Source organism: Phyllosticta citriasiana (genome assembly GCF_038021145.1).
Source record: "Phyllosticta citriasiana strain CBS 120426 chromosome Unknown IWZ02scaffold_8, whole genome shotgun sequence".
NCBI classification, from domain to species: Eukaryota; Fungi; Ascomycota; class Dothideomycetes; order Botryosphaeriales; family Phyllostictaceae; genus Phyllosticta; species Phyllosticta citriasiana.
The window spans coordinates 1,798,115-1,820,590 of NW_027117285.1; the positions used below are offsets into that span (position 1 = coordinate 1,798,115).

The 22,476-nt window shown below is 57.0% G+C and overlaps 5 protein-coding genes across 5 annotated transcripts; 1 reads left to right on the forward strand and 4 right to left on the reverse strand.

The window, feature by feature from the left end:
* The first annotated feature begins 27 nt into the window (after positions 1–27).
* On the forward strand, positions 28–3,698 carry IWZ02DRAFT_303736 (HEAT repeat protein-like protein). Its single transcript, XM_066763975.1, has 2 exons — positions 28–252; positions 298–3,698. The coding sequence occupies exons 1-2, from the start codon at positions 223–225 to the stop codon at positions 3,646–3,648; spliced, it is 3,381 nt and encodes a 1,126-aa protein (XP_066622018.1). The 5' UTR covers positions 28–222; the 3' UTR covers positions 3,649–3,698.
* Positions 3,699–3,709: 11 nt separating this feature from the next.
* IWZ02DRAFT_521729 (Emopamil-binding protein) lies at positions 3,710–4,917 on the reverse strand (the record flags this gene model as incomplete). The annotated part of the gene is made up of 2 exons (XM_066770801.1): positions 3,710–3,961; positions 4,347–4,917. 2 exons carry the CDS (start codon positions 4,915–4,917, stop codon positions 3,771–3,773), a joined length of 762 nt encoding a protein of 253 aa, XP_066622019.1. The 3' UTR covers positions 3,710–3,770.
* A 1,471-nt stretch (positions 4,918–6,388) lies between these two features.
* Positions 6,389–9,208, reverse strand: IWZ02DRAFT_303783 (putative phosphatase regulatory subunit-domain-containing protein). The gene is made up of 5 exons (XM_066763976.1): positions 9,020–9,208; positions 8,550–8,884; positions 7,051–8,498; positions 6,966–6,994; positions 6,389–6,896 (listed from the first exon to the last, which is right to left on the reverse strand). Exons 2-5 carry the CDS (start codon positions 8,791–8,793, stop codon positions 6,626–6,628), a joined length of 1,992 nt encoding a protein of 663 aa, XP_066622020.1. The 5' UTR covers positions 8,794–8,884; positions 9,020–9,208; the 3' UTR covers positions 6,389–6,625.
* Positions 9,209–18,322: 9,114 nt separating this feature from the next.
* Positions 18,323–19,022, reverse strand: IWZ02DRAFT_455244 (uncharacterized protein). The gene is made up of 2 exons (XM_066767774.1): positions 18,487–19,022; positions 18,323–18,435 (listed from the first exon to the last, which is right to left on the reverse strand). Exon 1 carries the CDS (start codon positions 18,945–18,947, stop codon positions 18,633–18,635), a length of 315 nt encoding a protein of 104 aa, XP_066622021.1. The 5' UTR covers positions 18,948–19,022; the 3' UTR covers positions 18,323–18,435; positions 18,487–18,632.
* A 1,534-nt stretch (positions 19,023–20,556) lies between these two features.
* IWZ02DRAFT_305034 (uncharacterized protein) lies at positions 20,557–22,024 on the reverse strand. Its single transcript, XM_066763982.1, has 2 exons — positions 21,275–22,024; positions 20,557–21,040 (listed from the first exon to the last, which is right to left on the reverse strand). Exons 1-2 carry the CDS (start codon positions 21,920–21,922, stop codon positions 20,873–20,875), a joined length of 816 nt encoding a protein of 271 aa, XP_066622022.1. The 5' UTR covers positions 21,923–22,024; the 3' UTR covers positions 20,557–20,872.
* Positions 22,025–22,476: the final 452 nt, after the last annotated feature.

Here is a 22,476-nt window from a genome sequence, read left to right on the forward strand (position 1 = left end):
ACCCGCCCGCCGAGCCCGAGTCTGTCCCGACCATCATCACCACCACAACCTCTCCCCAAGCCAGAGCGATCAAACAAACGACGATATCTCTTTCTTCTCGGCGTGACTACCTGGAGACGGTGTTTTTCCCTCGTCTAATCACCACAAACCACGCATTTGATCCCCCGTCTCTTTTTCTCTGGTCATCTTTTCCATCTATCTCACCATTTCCCATCTTGGGGCATGGAGTGCCGGCAGCGAATTTTCCATCTTGTAAGGCACCAAGTACGATAAAACATCACCTCTGACACTTAACAGCTCAAGCCTCACTGTGTCCAACTCTCCCAGGCCGTCCTCGAAATAGCAGCCAACAATGGAGACCCAAAGCAGGTCGTCAGCCGTCTTTCCAACCTTCTTGTTGCTCTGCGCGAGGCAGCGTCTACTCCAGACACATTAGATGCAAAACTCACCGACTATGTCTTTTTCCCCTTGTCGTATGTCCTGCGCGAGCGGCAAAAGCTTCCAGGCGTCGCCGTGGAGCTAACGCTCGACTGCATTACTGTTCTTCTTGAATCAGGCTGGCGGTCAAACACGAATCCAGATTTGAGTCACCAAATTCTGTTACTGGCCACTGGCTTCGCCGGTGGTCCTCCTGGACAGAAAAACGCCACACAATCGTCAGAGGAGTTGCAAACTGCGGCTTTCCGATGCCTCGATCAATTATTCACCAACTACCAAGACAACGACTTGGCTCGCAAGTCCTTGACAGATGTCAAAAACATGGGTCCTCTAGGCCACTCCGTCATGGTCATGTTGGAAGGTATCCAAGAGGGACCATCAAACAATGTCCAGATTGCCGCTTCTAATGCCTTGTTTGCCTGTTGCTCTGCGATTCCGGACCGCGATGCCCTGGCCAGCATCATGCCCAAAATTGTTTCGACGCTTTCGACTGTCCTGGTCCCATCCACGCAACAGCGCCGCTCTTACAAGACATTCCAACGCTCGCTCGAGATTCTCTCACATCTCTTTAAGACTGTCTTGGCCGACGAATTCACCAACAACCTCCCTTCGAGCACCGAAACGGGCGAATCAGGGAAGCAGCTCAATCAATCGTGGCTACAAGCAACAGCGTCTTGGATAAAAAAGGCCTTGGCCAACGTCATCCGCATTCGTCATCACGAGCGCAGCGAGGTCCGTCACGCATTGCTAGATCTTTGTCTGGTTGTGCTGCAAGATTGTAAAACATCTCTCAAAGACTCGGCAGCCATGATGGTTGAAACTATGGTCGTCTTGTGCGGTGCGGATGAAGACTTCCAAGCTACAAGCACTGTGCGCCAGGTCCTCCTGGCGGACTCCAAATTCGCCGACCTGTTGAGATCTGCAATCCACAACTGGGCTATTTCCTTGCCGAGAGTAATGACAAGTCCCGATGACAGTGTAAAGCGGACGACAATCAAGCAAATTTCAACGGCTTACCACCTGCTTTCTGAGCATGGCGTCGAGCTGGGGCTCGTTGATCGGATGCTGGCCACGAACCTGCGCGATGGCATCTCGACGGCAATCTTGGAGTCGTCGAAGAAGATGGAGATTGTGGAGACCACCGCGCTAGCTCCTTCCATGGATATGACCTCTTCTTCGACGATCAACACTTCGCTCGAATTTGAGCAGGTGTTGTACGAAAACGATTCTCAACGAGTAATTGCGCAAGACCTCAAACAGCTCGTCGAAAACGTGAGCATATCCAAATCGTCCTTGACGGCCGCCAGAGAGCTTGTGGATTCTCTACATTCGTTCCGAGGAGCGCAACAGGTGGCCAGTTTCTGGACTGCACTTCAGCTCCTCCGCTCCGGAAACAAGCAAGACTCGCTGATGAACGATTTCCTCGCCATCGACGACGGCGCCTTGTCCCCCCACGAGGAGCTCCTGGAGGAACTCTACTCGCTCTCGCTGGACACGCTCCAGCAACACCATGTCGAAACGCCGCACGACTGGCGGATCCAAGCCCTTGCGCTCGAGACGATGGCATTCCAAGCACAAACACTCAAGAACGAGTTCCGGATCGAGCTCGTCGACGCCCTCTACCCCATCGTGCACCTGGTCGGCTCATCACACGCAAACCTGCGCTCGCACGCCGCAACAGCTCTCAACATCATAGCCGCAGCGTGCGGCTACAGCTCCGTCAGCGCGCTGATCGTCGAAAACGTCGACTACCTCGTCAACGCCGTCGCGCTCAAGCTCAACACGTTCGACATTAGCCCGCAGGCGCCGCAGGTGCTGCTCATGATGATCAAGCTGAGCGGGCCCAGTCTGCTGCCGTATCTGGATGATTTGGTTGGCAGCATTTTTGCGGCGCTGGAGAGCTTCCATGGGTATCCGCGGTTGGTGGAGCTGCTGTTTCGCGTGCTTAGCGGCATTGCGGAGGAGGGCGTTAAGACGCCGCTGCTCGCTATTACTGCTGGCCAGCAAGAGTCGAAGACTGGGGGAGAGCAGGAGTTGACGAGTGTCCAAGACGTGCTGGCCATTCTCGAAGACTTGCAGCGGAGAGAGGCAAAGGAAGACCATCCCGTCGAGCTAGAGAAAGCAGAGTTCCCGCGTGCGCCATGGAAGGACGTCGACAAGGGCAAAACATGCCTCATCGAAGATGTCGACGACGACGAGAATCAAGAACAACAAAAAGAAGAAGAAGAAGAATCCGTAGAGCCCGACCCCCCACCACCCGCGCCCGCAACCTACGCCCTCCTCCACAAAATCACCAGCCTAACCCAACACTACCTCTCCTCGCCCTCGCCGACCCTGCGCACCTCCCTCCTCTCCCTCCTCAAAACCACCCTCCCCTCCCTCGCCAAACACGAAAACACCTTCCTCCCCCTCCTCAACACGCTCTGGCCAGCACTGGTCCCGCGCCTCGCCGACCCCGAAGCGTACGTCGTCGAGGGCGCCTGCGACGTCGCGGCCGTCATGTGCGCGTACGGCGGCGAATTTATGCGCGGGAGGATTGAAGGCGTGTGGGGCGCGTTGCTGCGGTTGTTTGAGAGCGGCGGCAGTACGGAGGGCAAAGAGAAAAGGAACATGAAAGACCGCGCCCCAATGGCACCATGGTCATGGTCGTCGTCGTCGATACTCGCACTACCCTCGCGGCCCAGAGCCGCCGCCGCCGCCGCCACCACCACCACCACCACCACCACCACCGGTGCCACCGCTACTACATCCTCACCCTCAACCCACAACACCTCAGACCCGCACCTGCACCACCCGCCGTCAACATTCTACACCACGGCCCCCACGCGCATCATCCGCGCCGCGCTGACGCGCCTCTTCGCTGCCATCATAACGCACGTCACGCTTTCCGACGCAGCATTCGATCAGGCGCTCGCCCTTTTGCTTCCGCGCGTCGTCGCTGATGAAGAGCTGCGGACCGCGTTTGAGAGGAGGAATGCGGATGCGGTGTGGTTGGCGATGATGGTGTATCGGGGGCAGGGTGTGGAGAAGGAAGGGGGAGAAAAGGGGAGGAAGAAGGCGAGAGAGAAGGCGAGAAGAGGGGAGAAGGACGAGAGGGGGATGGATGAGGGGGGGTGGGAATTGGAGGCAGAGCTCGTGGGATGGCGACGGCCGCGGGAGGAAGAGTGGGTGTGGAGGGGGAGGCGGGCGAGGTTTGCGACGGTGGTTTAGGGCAAAGGAAAGTTGAGCAAGCACATAGACAGACAGACAGTCAGTCACACATGAATATACCCTTGTCTGCACGCACCTATCTACATCGACAATGCCACATCAACCCCTCCCCTTTCCCATCATCACACCCTCTTCTTCCCCTCTTTGCCCCCACCAACACCCCCAAAAGCAACATACGCGCATCGCAAGATCCACAGCGGGAAAAACACCCACAGCAGATTGAAAAAGGACAGGTATAGGTACTTGTACATCCAGTTGCTCGTGTCGAGATTGGGGCTGCCGGTTAGCCATTCGGGGCAGAATGTCATCCAGCCTAGACGTTGGAGAGAGAGGACGTTAGTAAGTTGTTGTGGGGAAGGATTGGGGAGGAGGAGGAGGAGGAGGACAAGGGGTGAGATTGGACCCTGGGACCCCGGAACTCTGGGACCCTTCTTTTTGTTGTGTATAGGAGGGATTGAGATGGCGGCACCCTGGGTAGTAAGGCTGGGAGGGATGGGTTGCGTTGTTGGGTCTAGATGCCAAGCAGGGATCAGGGGGTTTGGGGGTTGGTTGGTTGAGCGTTGCGCGTCCCTCTCGCGACGGAGCCTCTCCATCATTTCCCGTCAGGGTCTCTTGAAAAGCTCAACCCAAAGACCAAACAAATGAAAAAAAAAAAGAAAGAAAAAAAAACTTGAGAAAGAGAAGGAAAATCAACTCACCACCGTACAACTCCCCCGTCGCCAAAACCGTCATCCAAAACCAACTCCTGCCACTCACCCCACCACCTCCCTCACCCCTCCACGCCCCCCTCCTCACCCCCTCCGCACACACGGCCGCCAACGGCGCCCCAATTCCCACAGTCAACAACTCCAAACTGACAACCCCCGTATCGCTGCCGCCCCACCGCCGATCCGCCTTGGCGTACTCCTGCCACAAGCGACTGAACGGGCCGGCGCCGTAGAAGGCGCCGTACAGACGGGATGGATCGTTCAGCCAGTGGACGCCGGGGGGTAGGGGTTCGAAGGGCGAGGCCGAGCCCAGTGAATCCTCTGGGGAGAGCGTGGAGCGCAGAGCGGACACGAAAAAACAGTTCCACAGAAAACTGCCTTCGAAGATGGCGTGGATGGCGGCGTCGAAGGCGTGCCAGATGAAGAGGACGCGCAGTGTCTTAGTCGTGCCGTGGGGTAGGAGGCGCAGCGAGAGGGTGTAGGCGAGGGAGAGGGCGGCGACGGTGCCGAGGAGGGAGAGGATGGTTGTGGCGTCGATTGCTGGTTTTGTGGGGGAGGACATGGTGGTGAGGGGTTGTGTGTTGGTCTGGTGGAAGTAGGTAGGTCAGCGGGAGTGGTTTCTAGGTAGGTCGGGTATGAGTGGATATGATCGAGGCGCTGCAGGAAGCGCGCAATCAATCGAAGCTCTCTCACCTCAGCGCGAGAAAGCAACAACACACCTCTTTCTCTATCCCTCTTTCCCCCGCTTTCTCTCGCTCAACCCTCAGTACCGCAACAACCGCAACAACCGCTCAAAGCGCAAACCCCGTATCCCAGACACGGGCGAAACGGGCGGCAGCAGGACGGGCGGGAAAAAGCCGACAATTCTAAAAAAAAAAAAAGGAAAAAAAAAAAAAAAAGGTAGGCTGAATGCACGGCAGGCGGCACGCAAGTAAATAAAGTCAGGAGGCGGTCGGTCGGTGGGTCGGTGCGGTAAGTGTGATGCGGAGAGAGACTGGACTGGACTGGACTGGACGGGAGCGAAGCGAGTGGAAAGTGCCTGCCTGAGGTGGTGGTGGTTCGGAAAGGTCGGCCGGTCTCGGGAAGACGCGTCGTCGTTTGTCGCTGGCTAGGGGCGCTGCAGGCATCATGGCGGGGCAACTTTTCAGTCGTCGGTCGGCTGAGGTGGGGTCGGATGTCTGTCTCAGTTTCGGCGGCAGAAGTCAACATCACGATTCGAGCTCAACCAACACTTCACGAGTAGGTAGGTAGGTAGGTCACCAGTCACTCAATTGATCGATTGAAGAGCAAAGCAAATGCCAGAATTTGTTTTTTTGTGGATTTTCTCTTCTGCGCGGGCGCCAAGGCCAGCCTCGCTCTGCGGGGGAAGCCTCGAGCACCAGCTGATAGATGGGGGAATTGGATAGGGGAAACATGTATCGATGAATGCCGCTTCTCCTCCCCTAACCAATGAAAACAACGCACGACGCGCAAAAGCCCGATTTCCTGTCCTCAACAAATACGCGCGCATTGGAAGAGACGGTAGGTTGCACCGTCTTCCGATTGTGCCAATGCTTCTTCATATGCCTTCGCTATCCCATCCGTCGATCGGTAGGAAACAGGAGGAATGCTTCGTGTAAAAAAGAGCAAAGGAAACAACAAAGAGGAAAAAGAAACATGGCAAAGAAACAAACGCAACTTTTGAGCATTCCACCCATCCCTACCATCAACGAGACAAGACTGACGACGAGCAAAACACGTCAACAACGAACAAGAGCATGGAGAGCTAACAACAAGACGGGAGTAGCCACTTCTTGAGAGTACTACACAAGCTGTCTATTAAAAAGGAATCAAAGGGGGGGGGGGGAGAGAGAGAGAAGAGAGCAAGAAGAAAGACCCAAAGCAAGCTGCGGGCAGACAAAACACCAACAATGACTCCGTCCCGGTGCAAAGACTCCGATCCCTCCCAGAGCAACGCAGAAAAGTCGATTATGCAGAGCCGCACAAGACAAAGCAATTTCCGGTAATGCATGTCGTCAAAACGCATGAGGATAATGATGCACCAGCCAAGGCCACCACTGCCTCCCGTGTGTGTGTGTGTGTGTGTGTGTGTGTGTGTGTGTGTGTGTGTCAGCCGTGAGCCCGGCCGTTAAAAAGAGAGGACGCTTTTGAACCTTTCCAGTCTGTTTGCCTCTCGGCACCGACCAGTCCATCGCATCGTCACCAATCGATCTCGTAACAGCGTCATCGTATCCACATTGGTCGCCTCCCAGCCACGCCACACCGCCGCCTCAGCCGAGAATCGCCTTGGGCGTGTGAGAATCAATGAAAATGCCTCGGTGCATGTTGTTGTTGTAGGGATATCCAAAAGAAACCGGGGGCGTGGTGCGATCGCCAAAGTCGGAACCTGTCACCGGTCCGGGCGATCCCGACCGCGACAGAAAAGGGCTCGTCGACCGTGGCGGCACCTTGTCGTCGTCGTCGTCGTCGTCGTCGTCGTCGTCTGCCCCGTCGAGCGACGGCGGTTCCTCCTGGGGAGGGCTTATGCTGCCCGAAACCGACCCACGAGGACTGACGGCCGCGTCGTCTTGGTCGTGGGCGCCATCCGTTGCCACGGCCTGCGGAGCCGACGACTGAGACGTATTCTTCCGGGATCCAAACTGTTGCCGTGTCAGTGTCGAGGAGCATAGTGGCCATCGTGGACGGAGGGACGTACGAAGCAATATTTCTGGATGAGTTCGTTGTATTCTGCCGACTTGAGGTCCGGCTTCTCCGACGACAACTGGTCCGGTCGAGGGGCGTTGAGGTTGGTTGGCGCCGGAGCGTCGCCTTGCTTTGCAAAGTAGTCGGTGCGGGGTTTGCTGCCCTTGCCGCTTGGGGCCTGCTTGCCCGTGGGGATGGCGGCAGTGAGGGAAGCACCGAAGTCGTACCGCGATGCAAAGGCCTGGGGATTGTTCTGGGCGTCTTGATCGGGGAACCGGCGCTGTGCCTTGCTCTTCTTAAAGCGGAGTGGAGCGCTCGTGTCAAACTCAAACTTGGAATCGAACGCATGCCCAAAGTCGTCATCCATGGACGCGGGCATCGAACGGGGGCGAGCCGACTGTGGGGAATGTCTGCTGCGTGGGATCGCCCCGAGCGAGCCAGCAGCTGGTCCCTGCTTGGAACCTTTGCTCTTGGCCACTGTCTTTTTGATAAAGTCGGCCTGGTAGTTCATCGAGTTGTTGTTGTCCCAGAATTCTTGTCCATTGACGTTGTAGCGGACGCACAGCAGCATCGTCTTTGACTCGAGATGCGCCTGGTCAGCCAACTTGATGTTGAAGACAAAGCGGTCGTAGCCATCGTTGCTTTGCTTTCGCCGCACGTCGTTGTTGAACTCTGCCACGACTTCGGACGTTGTCTTCCAATAGTCAAGCGTGAAGCGAGCCACAACCGACTTATGAAAGGCAATGTTGGCAACAGCCACATGGCCAATGAGGGTGCTGGTGTCTGGCGAGAGGCAAATCTTTTCGACCCTCACGGGCTGGGATTGCCTCTCGAACGAGTCTCGCGGGAAGTTGGTCAGCCGAAGCTCCCACTCGACCTTTTCACGACGAGTGTATTCATCACCAAAGGGGTACTCGTGCTCGCTGTCGTAAGCCTCTACTGGCGAGGAGCCGGCGCTGACGGCAATGGGCCGGTCGACTTGGAGAAAGTGGCGGACCTGTTCAATATCATCGTTGAAGTGCACTGCCTTGGAAAACGATGGTGTGCCAGGCATGCTAGACGGTCGACGGCGGTTGTGGGACGTCGGTCTTAGAGCGGGCTTGACGAGCTCGCCCGACTTTTTGCGGAGTAACGGCGGTTTCATCGTCAGCCCGTCATCCTCGCTGCTGTCGTCAGACGTCTGGATGGGCGATTCGGTGAGTTGGTTGTGGCTGGAAAGAGCGATTTCGCTGGTGGACCGCGAGTGGGAGATTTTACGGGCCTCGGCGCTGAGAGCCGGCCTGGGAACAGCGGCGGCAGCTGGAGAGAGCAAGGAGTCGCTGGGCTGACGTTCAGGCGAGTGGCATCGCTTCAGCTCGATCGACTGCAGGGCCTCGTGCAGCTCAGCAATCTTTCCAGAGGTCCGGCCTCGCTCTTCATCGTCCGAGTTTTGCACAGAGTCTGGAGGTGTCGATTCGGCACCTACGGGAATCAATAGCTTGATCGACGGCGGAGTCGGGTGGTGTGCGGTACCATTCGCCGTCACCTGGCCGGTGGGGGCATTCTGCGGCTGGGTGGATTGCGAGATTGACGGGCTGCGGCGGTGCTTGCTCAGGTAGGCGGTCGACGAGAGGGAGTGCGGCAGTTGAGGGCGGCGAGGAGAGGTTGCAGAGTGTGGGCTCTGAGAGGCTTCGCTGTAGGAATGGTTGCGACTGAGAATAGGACTTGTGGGCTTCGACGACGCGGGAGACCGTTGGGAGGGTGGCGTGTAAGGCATCCGGCCGGCTTGACACAGGTGTCGGGAGGGTAGGATCGAGAATTGAGAGAGCTCAGGACGAAGAGAGCATTACAAGAAGTAGGCAGAGGACCTGCAAGAGCGACGTCAGCAACAGTGAATCAGGGCGGGCGGTGGTGTCCAAGCGGGTAGGTGGTGTGACAGGAGCCGGAACCGGAGTTGCGAGTTGCTAGGGCGGCAGAGATGGGGAGAGAAAGGGACGACGCACTGACTGGACCTGAAGATGAACAAGGCAATTAGGTCGACGTCGGGGGCCAACGACCGAATGCCAGACGGAAAAGGTCGCCGTGAAGTCGTGAGTGTTGTTGGATTGCGAGTCGTGGTCGTCGGCGGCGGCGGCGGCGGCGGCGTCAGAGGGCTTGTGGAGAAGGCTCCTGCCTGTGACGGACGCGGGTGGAGAGTCGGGGTGGTGGAGGAGGAGGAGGAGGAGGAGGTGGACGTGGAGGAGGAGGTGGAGGCAAGCAAAAGCTGGAAGTGATAAGAGGCGGAGAGGAAGGATTATGAACAGTCGGCAGCGGGGGCCTGGTCCGGGTGGGATGAGTCCAGTTTGGCTTGAGGGGAAGAGAGAGGAGAGCGACGAGGTGTTGAGAAGGTATTGGGGCAGCGTTAACACTCTAAATCCAGGATTTGGCTTGGCCTGCAGAGCTTCGAGAACCAGGGCGATCCCAACCGACCAGGATGCTAGAGCGAAGCGTTGAAGGATTCGCTGCGCGACGTGCTGATCGGGGTACTTTGGTCGACAAAGAGGCCTTTTCTTTGTCCGCAACCATCAATCAGTGTGCCCGCCCGTCCAAGGTCTGTCTTCAAGTCTTTACCCCGGCCGCTGTAAGCGAACCCCCCTCCAGTCTCTGCTCTACCCAGGCCCAGGGCCCCACAGTGCCCACAGTGCCCACAGTGCCCACCTGTCTGCCCGTCGTCTCCACCTGTTTTTCTTTCCACTTGCTCTCTCTCAACACCCACCTCGCCGATTATTTTCGATTTGATCCCTCCCTCCTCTTGCCCTCACGATACAAAATCCGCATCCTCTCCTTCCTCCCCTCGTCCCACCCGTCGCCTGACATGATCCACCCACCACCTCAGCTCCGGTCGTCTGCAAGCGGCGCTGGAATGCGGCGCTCGAGCCGGCCGTGGTAGCGCATCAGCGGCGGGCCTCGTCGCGGTTAGGCGCCATGCTAGATAACAAGCCACACACGCTCCCTCCCTGTCCCCTTCCAACAATCCCAACCCGTGCTTGCCGGACGCCTGCTTGCCTGCCTGCCTGCCTGCCTGCCTGCCTGCAGCACGACAAGCAACATGCTCACCGCCCCAGCCTGAAACTCATGTTGTCTGTTGTATGTCTGCTCTTCTCCGCACCGAGAAATGGAATCTGTGCGAGTGCTCGTGTGCAACCCTGCCACAGCCAAAAAAGCCGCGCAACCCCTGGCTACCGCTGCCCGTTCGTATCAAGTCTCCTTTTTGGCAGCTATGACTAGCACCTGTCGTTGTCGTCGTCGTCGTCGTCGGCGGCGGCGGCGGCGGGTGGCGCAATTTGCGCCAAGGTCAAGTCTTTCTTTCTCTGCCCGGGGCGCGCGGTGCTACAAACCGTTTGCTCTCTTACGCCTACCAGCAGAGAAAAGGGGACCAGATCAGATCAGATCAGATCAAATCAGTCATGCCGCGCGTTGAGCGACCGGAGGCGGGCTTTTGAGGTCGGCCGGCGGCTGGAGGAATTGCACTGTCAGCCTCCGTTGCTGCGCGCGGCATCACGACTAAGTTTCTGCCCGCCACCTTGTCTTGGGGGGGGGCTGCTCACCGCCCGGCTGGCCTATCGATCCCGATCCACCGTGTCGGGTAGATAGGTAGGTACATTGATGTACCCAGAGCAAGGGATGCAATGCGACGTGCGCACAACATGGACAATTGAATTAGTTAGTTACCTACTGCGCCTTGGTTATCACCCAGCCAAAAATTACCTAGCACCAGACATCTCTGATTGAAGCCGCCTCCGGTCTCGCGTGCGCCGACGCGTCTGACGACCAACCAACCCACACGCACTTGATACAAGGCCAACAACAAAAGTCAAAATCGTCGCTTGTCGTCGTCGCTCTTGGCCCGTCCCCTCGGCCCGATCGGTTGGGATGTGAGCCATGGCCACTGCCACTGTTCAACTGCTTCTTTGAACCTCGTTCGTTTTTGTCGTCGCCCTTGTCGCCCTCGCCCTCACCATCTGCACGCGCGGCCGGCCAATACCAGTGCTGGTGCTACCGCTACTCGACTACTGCAATTCCAAGACACCAATCGGCTCCATGGCCGCAGCCCTCCCATGGACGTTTCCCATCCAGTAGCTGAGGCACGCAAAGTTGCTGTCTTTGCATGCGAAAAAAAGTCAATTGCCATGAGTCGCTTGGGCCAAGCTTTGCCTCCCCAGCCAAACACCGGTACATCCGCCGCCGCCGCTAGTCCCAAACAGGTTTTGCTGAGGATGTTTTTCCACAGCCCACGACTCTGTGGCGACGTGCGCTGCAGATCACTCTGCACGGAGCCTTGATCTTTCTCGCTCTTGAGCCCCAATCTGCCTGCCCATTGACACCACCCACCGCGGACTACGCTCCAGCTGGTCGTCACATCTCGATCACCTGCAGGATCTTTTAGCTCTTGGACCCCCCGAGGCATGAAACAGCTTGCGCATGGTGTAAATGGAAAGACAGGCCGTTACACGCCCTTGGGACCAACAACCCACCGCCTGCCACCATGCCGCCCTGGTGCTGTCAACAACGACACCTACGCACGCTTGCAAGCATGAATCCTCACCGCTCCAAGCACCATGTGCGGCCACCTGATGGCTTTCGAGACGCTCCACTACTGCCTAAACACCACGCCATGCTAAGCACTGCACTGCACTGCACTGCTTAGTGTCGAGTGGGCTAGCCTGGCCTAGCGGGCAAGTATTGCGGGGAAGCCTATAGCCCGCTCGTTAATGCAAATTCTGCTGCTTCAAAAGAGACTTCCTTGCCATCCCCGGCCGTTGAGCTACATGTACCGGTCAGCGAGCCCTTCCCTGCACCCCACGCTACCACCTCAGGTGCGCCATGCCATGGCGAATAATTCACCGCCGGATGCGAATGCGCCTGGTTGCCCATCTCCATCTCGCACATGCGCATTGCGGCTCTAGGGCATTTATTCATTTGTCCATCTATCATATCGCGCTTGGCGCGCGCGGATAGCCCATGCACTCGCTGCGACGGAGCTGAACGGCTTTGCAATACACTAAACTTTTCTCTCCACACCGTCCTCTCCTCTCTCTCCACACCACGCTTTCATCCATCTAAATTGCCAATGCCAGGCCTCCAACGTACCTAGCCCGCCGCCCGTCTCCGTCCGTCGCGGCCGGTTCCGCTCTCATCTGATAATGCTCCGATTGAAGCGAGTTCCCTCGTCCGTGTCCGTCTCAACCGGACCGGAGTCTCAAGGCACCGAGAGGGAGAAAGAAAAAAAAAAAAAAAAGAAAAGGAAAAAAATGGTTCTCGCCGTCCTGTTCCGTTTTGACGGCAGAATACGGAACACCCGGTTTGATACTTACAGTGCCCGGCCAGCAAAGTGCTTTGTCGCGTCCGGACGAGCTGAGGTCATGGGCCTATCACGCAAGCCAGTCCCATCAGTCAGCTCCCTGCGCGGGAAGCAAAAAACTCTATGCTCCCAACAGAGGTCGGCGAGCGGACCGGGGCCCACCCAACAGAGTGTAGCGAATGTGTGGTGACGATCACAGTAGATGGGCCGCCCGTCTGAGCGTTGTTCGGGCTCGGAAGCGCATGGCTACTTATCAGTTCTGCGAAACCGTCTTTGAATGCCAGCCAGCCAGCCAGCCAGGCGCTCGCAAGCACTGTACTGGTGTGATGTTTGCTCGCCCCAGCAGCTAAGTACCAATCGCAAACACGCGGCGCGTCGTGGGCGCGAGCTTATCTGCTCTGCTCTGCTCAGCTCACTATGCCCCGGCCGGATGTGGTAAGCTGCGGTCCGCTACCCCCGGATCTGCCACCACCCGTCGTATCTTCTCGAGGCTATCGCCACACATCGCAAACATCCACACCTCTGCCTGTTTTCAAAGCTCCCGTCGCCACGGCACTGCTGGGCCAGATGCTCATCCGAAAACCTTTGTCAATCCTTTTGAAACCAATTTTCTTCTCCTCGCGCTGCGTTTCCATTGGCACGTCTCCCCCTGTCTATCAACTGCATCTAGACAGGAAAACGGCGACGACGTGTCTGGGCAATGGCAGTAACGGGCTTTTTTCCTCGTTTTGCTTGCTTGCTTGCTTGCTTGCTTGTGCCATCCCCTGCGCGCCTTGCAACACGTTTCCAACTCTCTCCACTTCCCCCTCTTCGCTTTTTCCCTTCTCTTCCCGTCTGTCTGTCTGACTGCCTTGCCCCACTCACTCACTCATTCACTCCCCTACCTCGCTCACCACAACGTCCTGGCCTAAACTCGTCCTGCTTCCCCATCCGTCACAGGCAGCCAGGCAGCCAGGCCGAAAAGTGTCGCCTCCAGTACTTACAATCCTCCTGACCGGTCGTCTCGTCGTCACCAACCAACGCCGCCATCGCCATTATCGTCTGTCCTCGGCGCCGCACGCAAATCGATATATGTGGGCGCATGGGCGCGCTGCCGCAACGCCCCGCATGTCCATCCACATCCACATCCACATTAACCATCCGTCCTTCCTCCCTGACTCGTCCCAACCCATCCCATCTTGTCTCTCCCCCACGTCCAACCACGTGCCTCAGCACCACACCCTCCCTCCCTCCCTCCCATCTTCTTCCCTTCCGACCACCCAATCGCTTGCCTGCCTGCCCGGCCCGTCCGTCCGTCCGTCTCCTTATCCCGCATTCTGCCCGCCAATGCCCCTTTTCTGCACACCCTCTTCTTCTCTCGCCTAGGTGCCGGTCAGGCGTGAGGTGTGAAGTGTGAAGTGTGAAGCATAAAGTATGAAGTGTGAAGCGTGGAGTGCGCTTGTCAGGCACCGCACCACACCGCATCGCCCCTCTGGTGCTGTATTTGAGGGATGTGGCAGAGGTAGATGGGTACTTGGCTTGTTGTTTGGCTTGCTGGCGTGCCAGGGAAGGGAGAGCGGCGCGGAGCGGGCTACCTTCCCTCATTAGGTGGAGCGGGCATGTGTGGTGCTTTCTGTCCGTCTGTCTATCCATTAGATCTCGGGCTGTCTTACTCTTTACCCATTTTATTACATTCGCCATCATGCTGTTATGCTCTGCTCTACTCTGCTCTGCTCTGCTCTGCTCTACGCTACTGCACATACACACACACACACACACACAATACACCACAGCTCCTTGCCCCCTCATTCACTCTCTCATGCACTCATATCGGTCATTCCGATCTAACCATCTAACTATCAATCTGCCGAGCGAGGTTTGTTAACGCTGCTGCTGCTGCTACTACTAGCAGCGGCGGTGGGGGAAAGCTGGCTGGGATCAATACGCGATGTATGACGTCATGTCATCTATCCACCTCACCTCACCTCACCTCACCTGACCTCACATGCACCCCCCGCCTTCCACCATGTACCTAACCACCTACAGTACCACGCACCTACACACATTGGTGGTTCCAGTCCGGCCATCTCACATCACACCACACCGATACCTTACCGCGCGGCAATTTACCGGCCTGCCGGCACTCAGTCTCCATCACTCCTCGTTCGTCTTTCCTCTTTCGTCTTTCGTCTTTTTCCTCTCCTCGTTCGTCTTTGGTCTGAGCTGACTGTACCGCCGCGCCACACGTGTGTGTGTGTTTGGCGGGGGTCGGCGACTGCCTGGATGAATCATTGAGGAATAGAGTTTGTTAAGGTGCCTGATGGCGTCGTGCGCTGTAGTGTGCTGTAATGCATTAAGTGCATCAAGTGCTTATAGTGGTGGTGGTGGTGGTGGTGGTGGTAATGGTAGTAAAATGGCAACGGCAACGGCAACGGAGGAAACGCAAGAACGACGCTGATGGGGAAAAGAAGAAATCGGCTTGCGTTTTTCCTGTTCTCTTATAATCTTCAATTTTTATGGGTTATATCCATCGTCTTTCTCTCTCCTCCCTTCCCCTCCCCTTTCTCTGATATAAGAATACACGCATGTCCGCGTAAGGCACGCCTGTTTGCTTGCTTGCTTGCTTGCTTGCGTACTCTCTATCCCATCGCATCGCATCTATTCATCCATTTATCCATCCATCCATCCATCCATCAACTACCTATCTCTCACTCCACCAAGTACGTCTCTCTCTCTCTCTCTGCGTGTGTTTGCGTGTTTATGTGTGCAGATGAAGTGGCGAGCCACAGAACCCGAGACGGACGGGACAGCAACAGGCAGCAAGAAACCCAGACACATACAGACAGACAGTCAGACAGACAGAGATGTCGAATCACAGCGGGCTAGCTACGAGGTGATGTGGTGATGTGAGGTGGTGGTATGACATGGACTGTCCTTCTGCTGCTGTTTGGGCGTAGGCATGGAGAAGTGGAGGCGCTTACTTGTTGGTTGGTTGGTTGGTTGGTTGGTTCGTTCTGCCGTCGTACGACGCTGGGCTGGTGCGTGGTGGGTCGAGGGTCCACGCACGCGGGGGAGGGAGGATAAGTAGGAAGGTGGGAGTGAGGAGGGGGAAGAGGAGGACAATCAGCCTGTTGCCGCTGGGGTGCGTGCGTGGCGAGTTGAAGCGTGGCGAGCTGTGGTATACCGTGGTATGATGTGCGAAGGGAGGCTGGGAGCGAGCTAGCGAGCGAGCGAGCGCTTGGGCAAGAAAGAAAGAAATGCTAAAGGGCAAGAGAGGAGACCAAGCCAATGATGTCCTGCCTATTCATCTGTAGACCCTGAGGTGGATTTGGATACCCAGCAACGACGTGGGAATGGGTGAGGTGTGGATTGGACAGACAGACTGACTGACAGGCAATCAAATGAGCAAGCGGGCAAGGCAGAAAAGGAAAAAAGTACAGCACAGAAATCCTGCCATGCCATCAGCCAGCTTGCCTGCCTCCACAACCCCAGCACGACGACAGGCTCTTCGACCTCCTGCTGCTGCTCCATGCACCAACTCGGCTAGACCGGGCGCGGTCAGCCCGGGCGCGAGAGCAGACATAGAGAGGGCGACGTCGGAGGGCAGACCCCAATCGACGCCCGTCGCCGCGCTGCTGCTGCGCGCGGTTGGCCACCAAATCCGGTGGTTTGTGATGGCTTTCTACTACGCACGACAGTCGCATCATCCCATCGCAGGGCAAAACAAGTGCAGCGCGGCTGAGATGACTCATCTGGGGTAGGGGTTTGTAAATGACTGCTACTGCATGGATGATGGATTGAGGGAGTGAGAGAGGCAGGCTGGCGAAGTGCAGAACGGCAGGGTTGGGTGTCGGGGTGCTGGTCGTGCGGCAGAAAATAGAAGAAGGGGTCTGCACGATTGGTTGTAATCCTTGGTGGTGATAGTAGAGCAGGTAGGTAAGAGGAGGAGGAGTAGACGGATTGACAGTAGGGATGCGGTATGGGTACTTTTGGAGAGGGGGAGGGAGAGGGAGAAGGGGAGCTGGGCGCTAATCTGACCCCTCAGACACCCCTGATTTTTCTTCTCTTGCTTGTTTGTCGCTGGAAGACCAGCCGTGATCATCTTCGTCGACTGCAAGACCAATATCTGGTCTTGGGTCGTGATCGAGTGGATTGACGTCCAAAACCACACGTGACTGGCATGCTAGTCGAGCTCGAGCTCGCACGCACGCGCGGCGAGAGATTGTGGCGTCCACAGAGTGTTGAGGATCACGGGGGAGGCGAGGCTGTAGGGTCCTGCGCTGCTTGCCATCTGCGAGGCTATGCCATGCCATGCCATGCAATGTCATGCAATGCAGTCGGATCCCCGTCAGTAGTCCAATGAGCAGGTTGCGGCGGTTGCTCTGGTGCCATCTCTGCTGCCCGAAGCTGCTGATGCCATGGGCAGAGGGTTGGGAATAGGGAGCACGGTGCCTCGACGGCACCCCCATGCCGCGCGGGAGGGGTTTTATGGGATGGAGATGAGCTGATGAGTGGTGTGGTGTGGGTGGGGCAGATCAGATTGGCAAGCCAGGCCCCCCGTTTTTCGTTTCGTCAAATGGTCCAGCCGCATATGTATCTCTGTCTTGCTCGCTTGCCCTGGCCAGAAAATAGAGTTTGCCGCTACAGTCGTGCGTCGTCGTCGTCGTCGACGTGCTGCTTTTCGGAGCGTATCGACTGGCTGGTGGAGACCTCATCTCGCGTCGCCCTTGTCCGACTGCACGAGTCCGCCGTGTTATGTCGGTAACCTACCACCTGCTGGATTGCAACCAGACTGCGTCCGGCGGGATACAACCCCCGCAGAGTTTTTGTCAGCTCTCAGACCATACTTGTCCCTCGGCCTACGCTCTGCACGTCAGCATTGGTGCTCAGATGCAGACGCCCATGTGGAGATGAGAAAACACATAACGTGATGCCGTGTCGCTTCAGAGGCGAATGGGAACCAGAGGCGAGCATCATCGGTGGGAGTCGGAAGGCCATGGAATGTCGTGTCTGTTGCGGTTGATCAGGTGTCGAGGTATTGTTGACTCCGGTCGGCTTCCGGCTTCTCGGGCAGATTGTCAGCAACACCATACAACATCACTCATCCAACCGACCGCCCGCCCAAGCACCAGACCTGCATGACAAGCTCCGAACGTCTAGCCTCCCTCTGCCCTGGGTAAATCCTTCGCCTGCTCTTACCTGGGCGGATATCCGCGGAACATGCTGGCGCTCGAGCACCGCACTGGACGAAGTCGCTTCATCCTTCTCCACCCCCCTGTGCGACCGAAACTCTCGCCCCCTGGTGTCCTTTGCCGCCGCCGCTGTCGGCTGCTGTGGCTTTGTACTCTTTCTACAACCTCTGTCATGCCTTGCCGGGCAATTGGATCATTTCCAACACCCGTCTACCGTGCGAGTGTTGTGCATCGGATCATTGCCATTCCGGGCCCCTTGGATCGCAATGACTACCAACCGCTTTACTTGGACCCCAATCTCGAGCCTGATAGAGACTAGACTCTATGAGGTGCTCTGTGGTGACAAACGGCCAATCAATGGCGTGCTTCCTATCTGCAAGTATTAATGTCGTCTCATGAATGTGCAGATTGTCTACACCAAATCATCTTCTCCTTGAAGAAACATCACGGTCAAGTGTTCTCCTTTTTCTCTTTTATTCAAGAGTCGCATCCATTCCGTATAAAGTCTTTTTCGTCAAGTCGTTAACGAGCGTCCTATTCCGTTTTCCCCATTCCCTCCCAGTCTTCATTTTCACCATGGATCCTTGGACAAACGATGAGAGATTCCAGTCTGCTTTTTTCGCTTAAGCAGCCCGGCAGTAAGGCCTGCCGCTCAGGTCCCAGTAGCAGTGGCCGCTGCAGCACTCGGCGTTGTTGAGGTTGCAAGTACCACCGTCAGCGGTGCACCTCTTCTCAAGCTTGGGCTCAGCCTCCGCCTCGGGCTCTGGCTCGGCCTCCGCCTCGGGCTCTGGCTCGGCCTCGGGCTCGGCTTCCCTCTTGCTAGCAGCGGCGCAGTATGCAGTCGAGTCACCCAGCTTGTACAAGCAGTTGCCGCTGCAGCACTCGGAGTTCTGGAAGTTGCAAGCACCTTTGAGGCTGAATCAGCACTGTTTCTCAACAAAAGAGAGTCTCTACTCACCGCCGTTGGCAGTGCACCTCTTCTCGAGGAGAGGCTCGGGCTCTGGCTCCGGCTCTCGCTTCTCCTTGAGTGGAGCCGAGCAGTACGCCTTTCCCTCGTCCCAGTTGTACAAGCAAATGTCGCTGCAGCACTCGGCGTTGTTGAAGTTACATTGGACTGCAATCAAGCAGCATCAGCATCATCTCTCGATCCAGGAGCATCGAAAACTTACCGCCGTTGGCGCTGCATCTCTTCTCCAACTGCACAGGTCCGCTGCCAGAAGAGGCTCCATCAGGAATGACGTCCTCTTCTCTTGCCGCCGCCTTGCACACGAGCCCAATGGACGAGTCGTACTCGCAGTTGCCGCTGCAGCACTGGCTCAGCTGGGTGCAAGAGCCGCCGTTGGCCGTGCACCGCTTCTCGAGCGGGCTGGCAATGGCCAGAGCGGCAAAGAGGGAAACAAGGGTGATCTTGAACTGCATCTTGTTCAAAGTCGTCTGTGTGTGTGGAAAAGAAAGAGAAGGCTGGCTAGTCTGTTCTGCTCGAGTTGTTTGATGATCTATCGGACCGCCAGCAGATGGAGGTCTTATTTATACACGGCTCGTCGTCGTCGACATAGGATGCTCTTCCCAGCCAGTGGATCTATTCTCGACAGCCGGCTGTGCTTGGGGCCATTGCTGCATGGCGAGTAAGTACACCGTCCATCCTTTTCCCGAGAAGTCGCTCGCCTGAGTTGCACTTGTCGTCAAGACGGCCATATGCAGCTCCGCGGCGAGGCAATTGGCAACTGCATCCGCAACGAGCTGTAGCCTGGGCGCATCCGGGGCCGACAAACGTGGAGAAAACGCTTCAGAAACGGTCCATGGGGGCCAAAAGAGCTGGGGGCGACGCAACAAGTTGGGGGCTACATGGCCTCCAACACTCCCCTCCTAGACAAGATCAACATTTTCCGATTCGTTTGGGGAAAGTATCCTGGGCTATAGGACGCGCTTTGGGCCAAGAGGGCTAAGGAATGGAACGACTCTCCGTTTGCCTGCCTACAAGGCGCAGCCCAATCAGGGCACCACCATCCACCGCATCGCCTATTTCGACCCCAACCGTTAACCACCAACGCCTAAAGCAAACCTCGACACCGGGAAAACCTTCTTCCCCGGTTGAACTTGTCTCGTAATCACGAACCAACGCAATACCTACCTACCTTACCTACCTACCAACAACCGACTGCCCGGCCCTCTTCCCCACAAAACGCACTCATCCTGCTCCATCCTACTGCGACCCTACTCCTTCACGGCTCATGCTCCTACTGCTCGTACGAGGCCGCTTCCCAGCTTCACCGTCGATGATTACCTTTTGCGGCTCTCCGAGCGTCCATGAATAGCGCTGGTACGCGGATCGCCTTCTTCTGTTGCGCTTTCGGCGACGCGATGTTGTTGGGACGTCTCGCTTGCGAAAGGGGACCCCACGCGTGGATGATGGATGGGCGAAAGACCACCGACACAGGACGCGTTCATGCGTTCCTTTCCCCGCATCGACTGACGGGACTGAGGCTTTGGATATGGATATGACGGCAACGCGGGTGCCGCTTGTGGTATTCCGAGGAGCTGTTGTGGTATCCCGAGATGCCCGACTCTCGCCCTGTCGTTCATCTGCGCATGGCCCCTACCTACCCAGTTCCCAATCTCCCTGAATTTTCGATGATAGAGCGCAGCACTCGCTAGCATACATGGCGGCGCCTGAAGGTAGGCACACTCGTCGAGCACCACAAACAGCTTCATTTCGGACTGCGAAAGCCATTCATCTATCTCATCTTGCACGACTTCTTCCAAACCACGGCGGAGACTATCTAGTAAAATCACTGCTCCCTCATTTTCCTTCTTTCCGCTCCTCCGCTCCTCCGCTGCACCCTGCTCCTTTCATGCCCATCTTTCCACCCACCATCAATTCATGGGCAGCGTTGTCTGTCTGGCTATCTACCTGTCCATCTGTTCGACAGGCCTAGGTTCAGGTGTACCCGTTTGCTGGCATGTAGGCGTGCTGGACTCAAAGTTTGGTTTTCAGCCGCACAGCCGACTGGCTGGCGTGTCGCTGAGCTGGATCGATCAGAGACGTTGTTCACCTATCAAGATGGCATATGGGCATGTGTTCTACACAGAAGCGCGCGCGCGCGCGTACTCTGCATGCGTAGTCTTTCTTCAAACTCCGAGTCTGGAAAAATGCGCTGGGATTTACGCAAGCAAGCAAGTAAGCAAGCAAGCATGGACGATGCAAGGAATGAACACCAAGTCAAGAAACTGTTTTGGCGGGGATACATACAGTATCAACTCAGCAATCTCTTAAACGCGCCTATCTCATCCCTTACCACTTCATCACCAACAATAGCGCAGTGCCGAAACCTTACCTGCGCCATCTACCTACCCGATACCAAAACCATCGCCAAACCTCGATAAAGTTGACCAACCACCACCTTATTACCTCCACTCTCAATCGCGGTGGTAGTGCCAAGCTCGTCCTTTTTGACGCGCAGTGAGCGAGTCCGCCCGCGCCGTCCCGCGCCGCGCGTCGGCTTTTGACTTGCCTTTCGCGTGACATCAGCCAAGAGGACCCTTCTACATGTGCGTGTGTGGCATGCGTGAAGACGAAAAGTTACACGTTGAAAGTGGAAAAGGCGCTGGCTGGCATTGCCGTTTTCGCAGGGCACATTAAACCCGTCCGTCAGTTGGTGGTTGGCTGTGGTGGCTGTTGTCTAGGCTTTCGGGCACGGAGTAAGGAGGGATGGAGAGTGAGTGAGCCAGGCTACCTAGATACCTACCTTTGAGCTGGATGCCCTCGCTCGACTTCGCTGCCACCTGTGTGAGTGGCTTGCCACAGTGCGGTGCGGTGCCGGGGCATGGTGTAGCTTGCCATGCCGCGGACGACCGGGCATCAAAATAGCTGTGGCGCCAGTGGCAGAAAGATTGGCTGGCTTGCTGGCTGCTCTGGCGGGCGCCTGTCTGTCTGTCCTATCCCGTCCTGTCCTGTCCGTCCGCTCGGGGGTACAGCGTCGGCGAGTGTGGCGTGGGCGGACAGAGAGTCGGTCGGTGGCAAGCTGTCCGCGCTGCGCTGCGCTGCGCTCGCCGCTTACTCTGTGGCTCTGCATAGAGCTGGAAGGAAGACCTTGGATCTTGGCCCACCGCAGCATACACGCAGAGCCGTTCGCCCGAGGCTGCAATTGTTGCGCCGTGTACGAAGGGATCAGTGAACGATAGGACCGACCCGACTGGCGAGATTGGCAGTATTGCGTGAGCCGGGCATGGGTAGTGCGTGCGTGCGTGCGGTGGTGAGGACGAGGACCCTTGGACAGTGGCTGCTGCTCCTCCTCCCTTGGCTCACTTACCTCACTCTCGCCATGCCGCATCCGTCGCTGCGCCGCGCCCTGTTCTGATTGGTCGCCAATCAGCAGTGCACTGCTTATCGACATGAATGCGGAAGATTGAGGGGGTTGCTTTGGTGGTCTGAAGAGCGGTACCGGGCAGGAGGTCGTCGGTAAGCCAGCAGTAACCACGCACAAACGTTGACCGGAGGATAATTGTCAGAGCAAACAAAGGGTCGTGATAAGCAGACAAGAGGTGTGGCGGACGCAGAGGCGGACAGAACGCCACGCCCGGCCTCGAGGTCATCCGGAATGATACCCCTATTTGAATGCCTGCTTGCTCGCGCGACACGGCATGGCAACGGGCAGAGTGTTGCTTGTGAGCGGACACGAGAGCTTGGGTGCCACAACTTAGGCGCCTCGCCGCCTTGCCGCGGAAATACGGTGCCTTGTGAAGCAGGACCAAAGCAAGAGACGCGCACGCCTGCAACCGCGCAGAACAAGCCGCTGCGCGCCGAACGAATGGGGACGTGTGCGTCAGGTCGCAGCTTGGACGTTGCAAGTTGTAACTGAAACGCGTCAGATCTGCTTTTTCAAAAAGCCTCTTAGGTAGATCATCAGGTACTGTGTTTTCGTCGCAAACGTCATAGGAAGCACGTTGC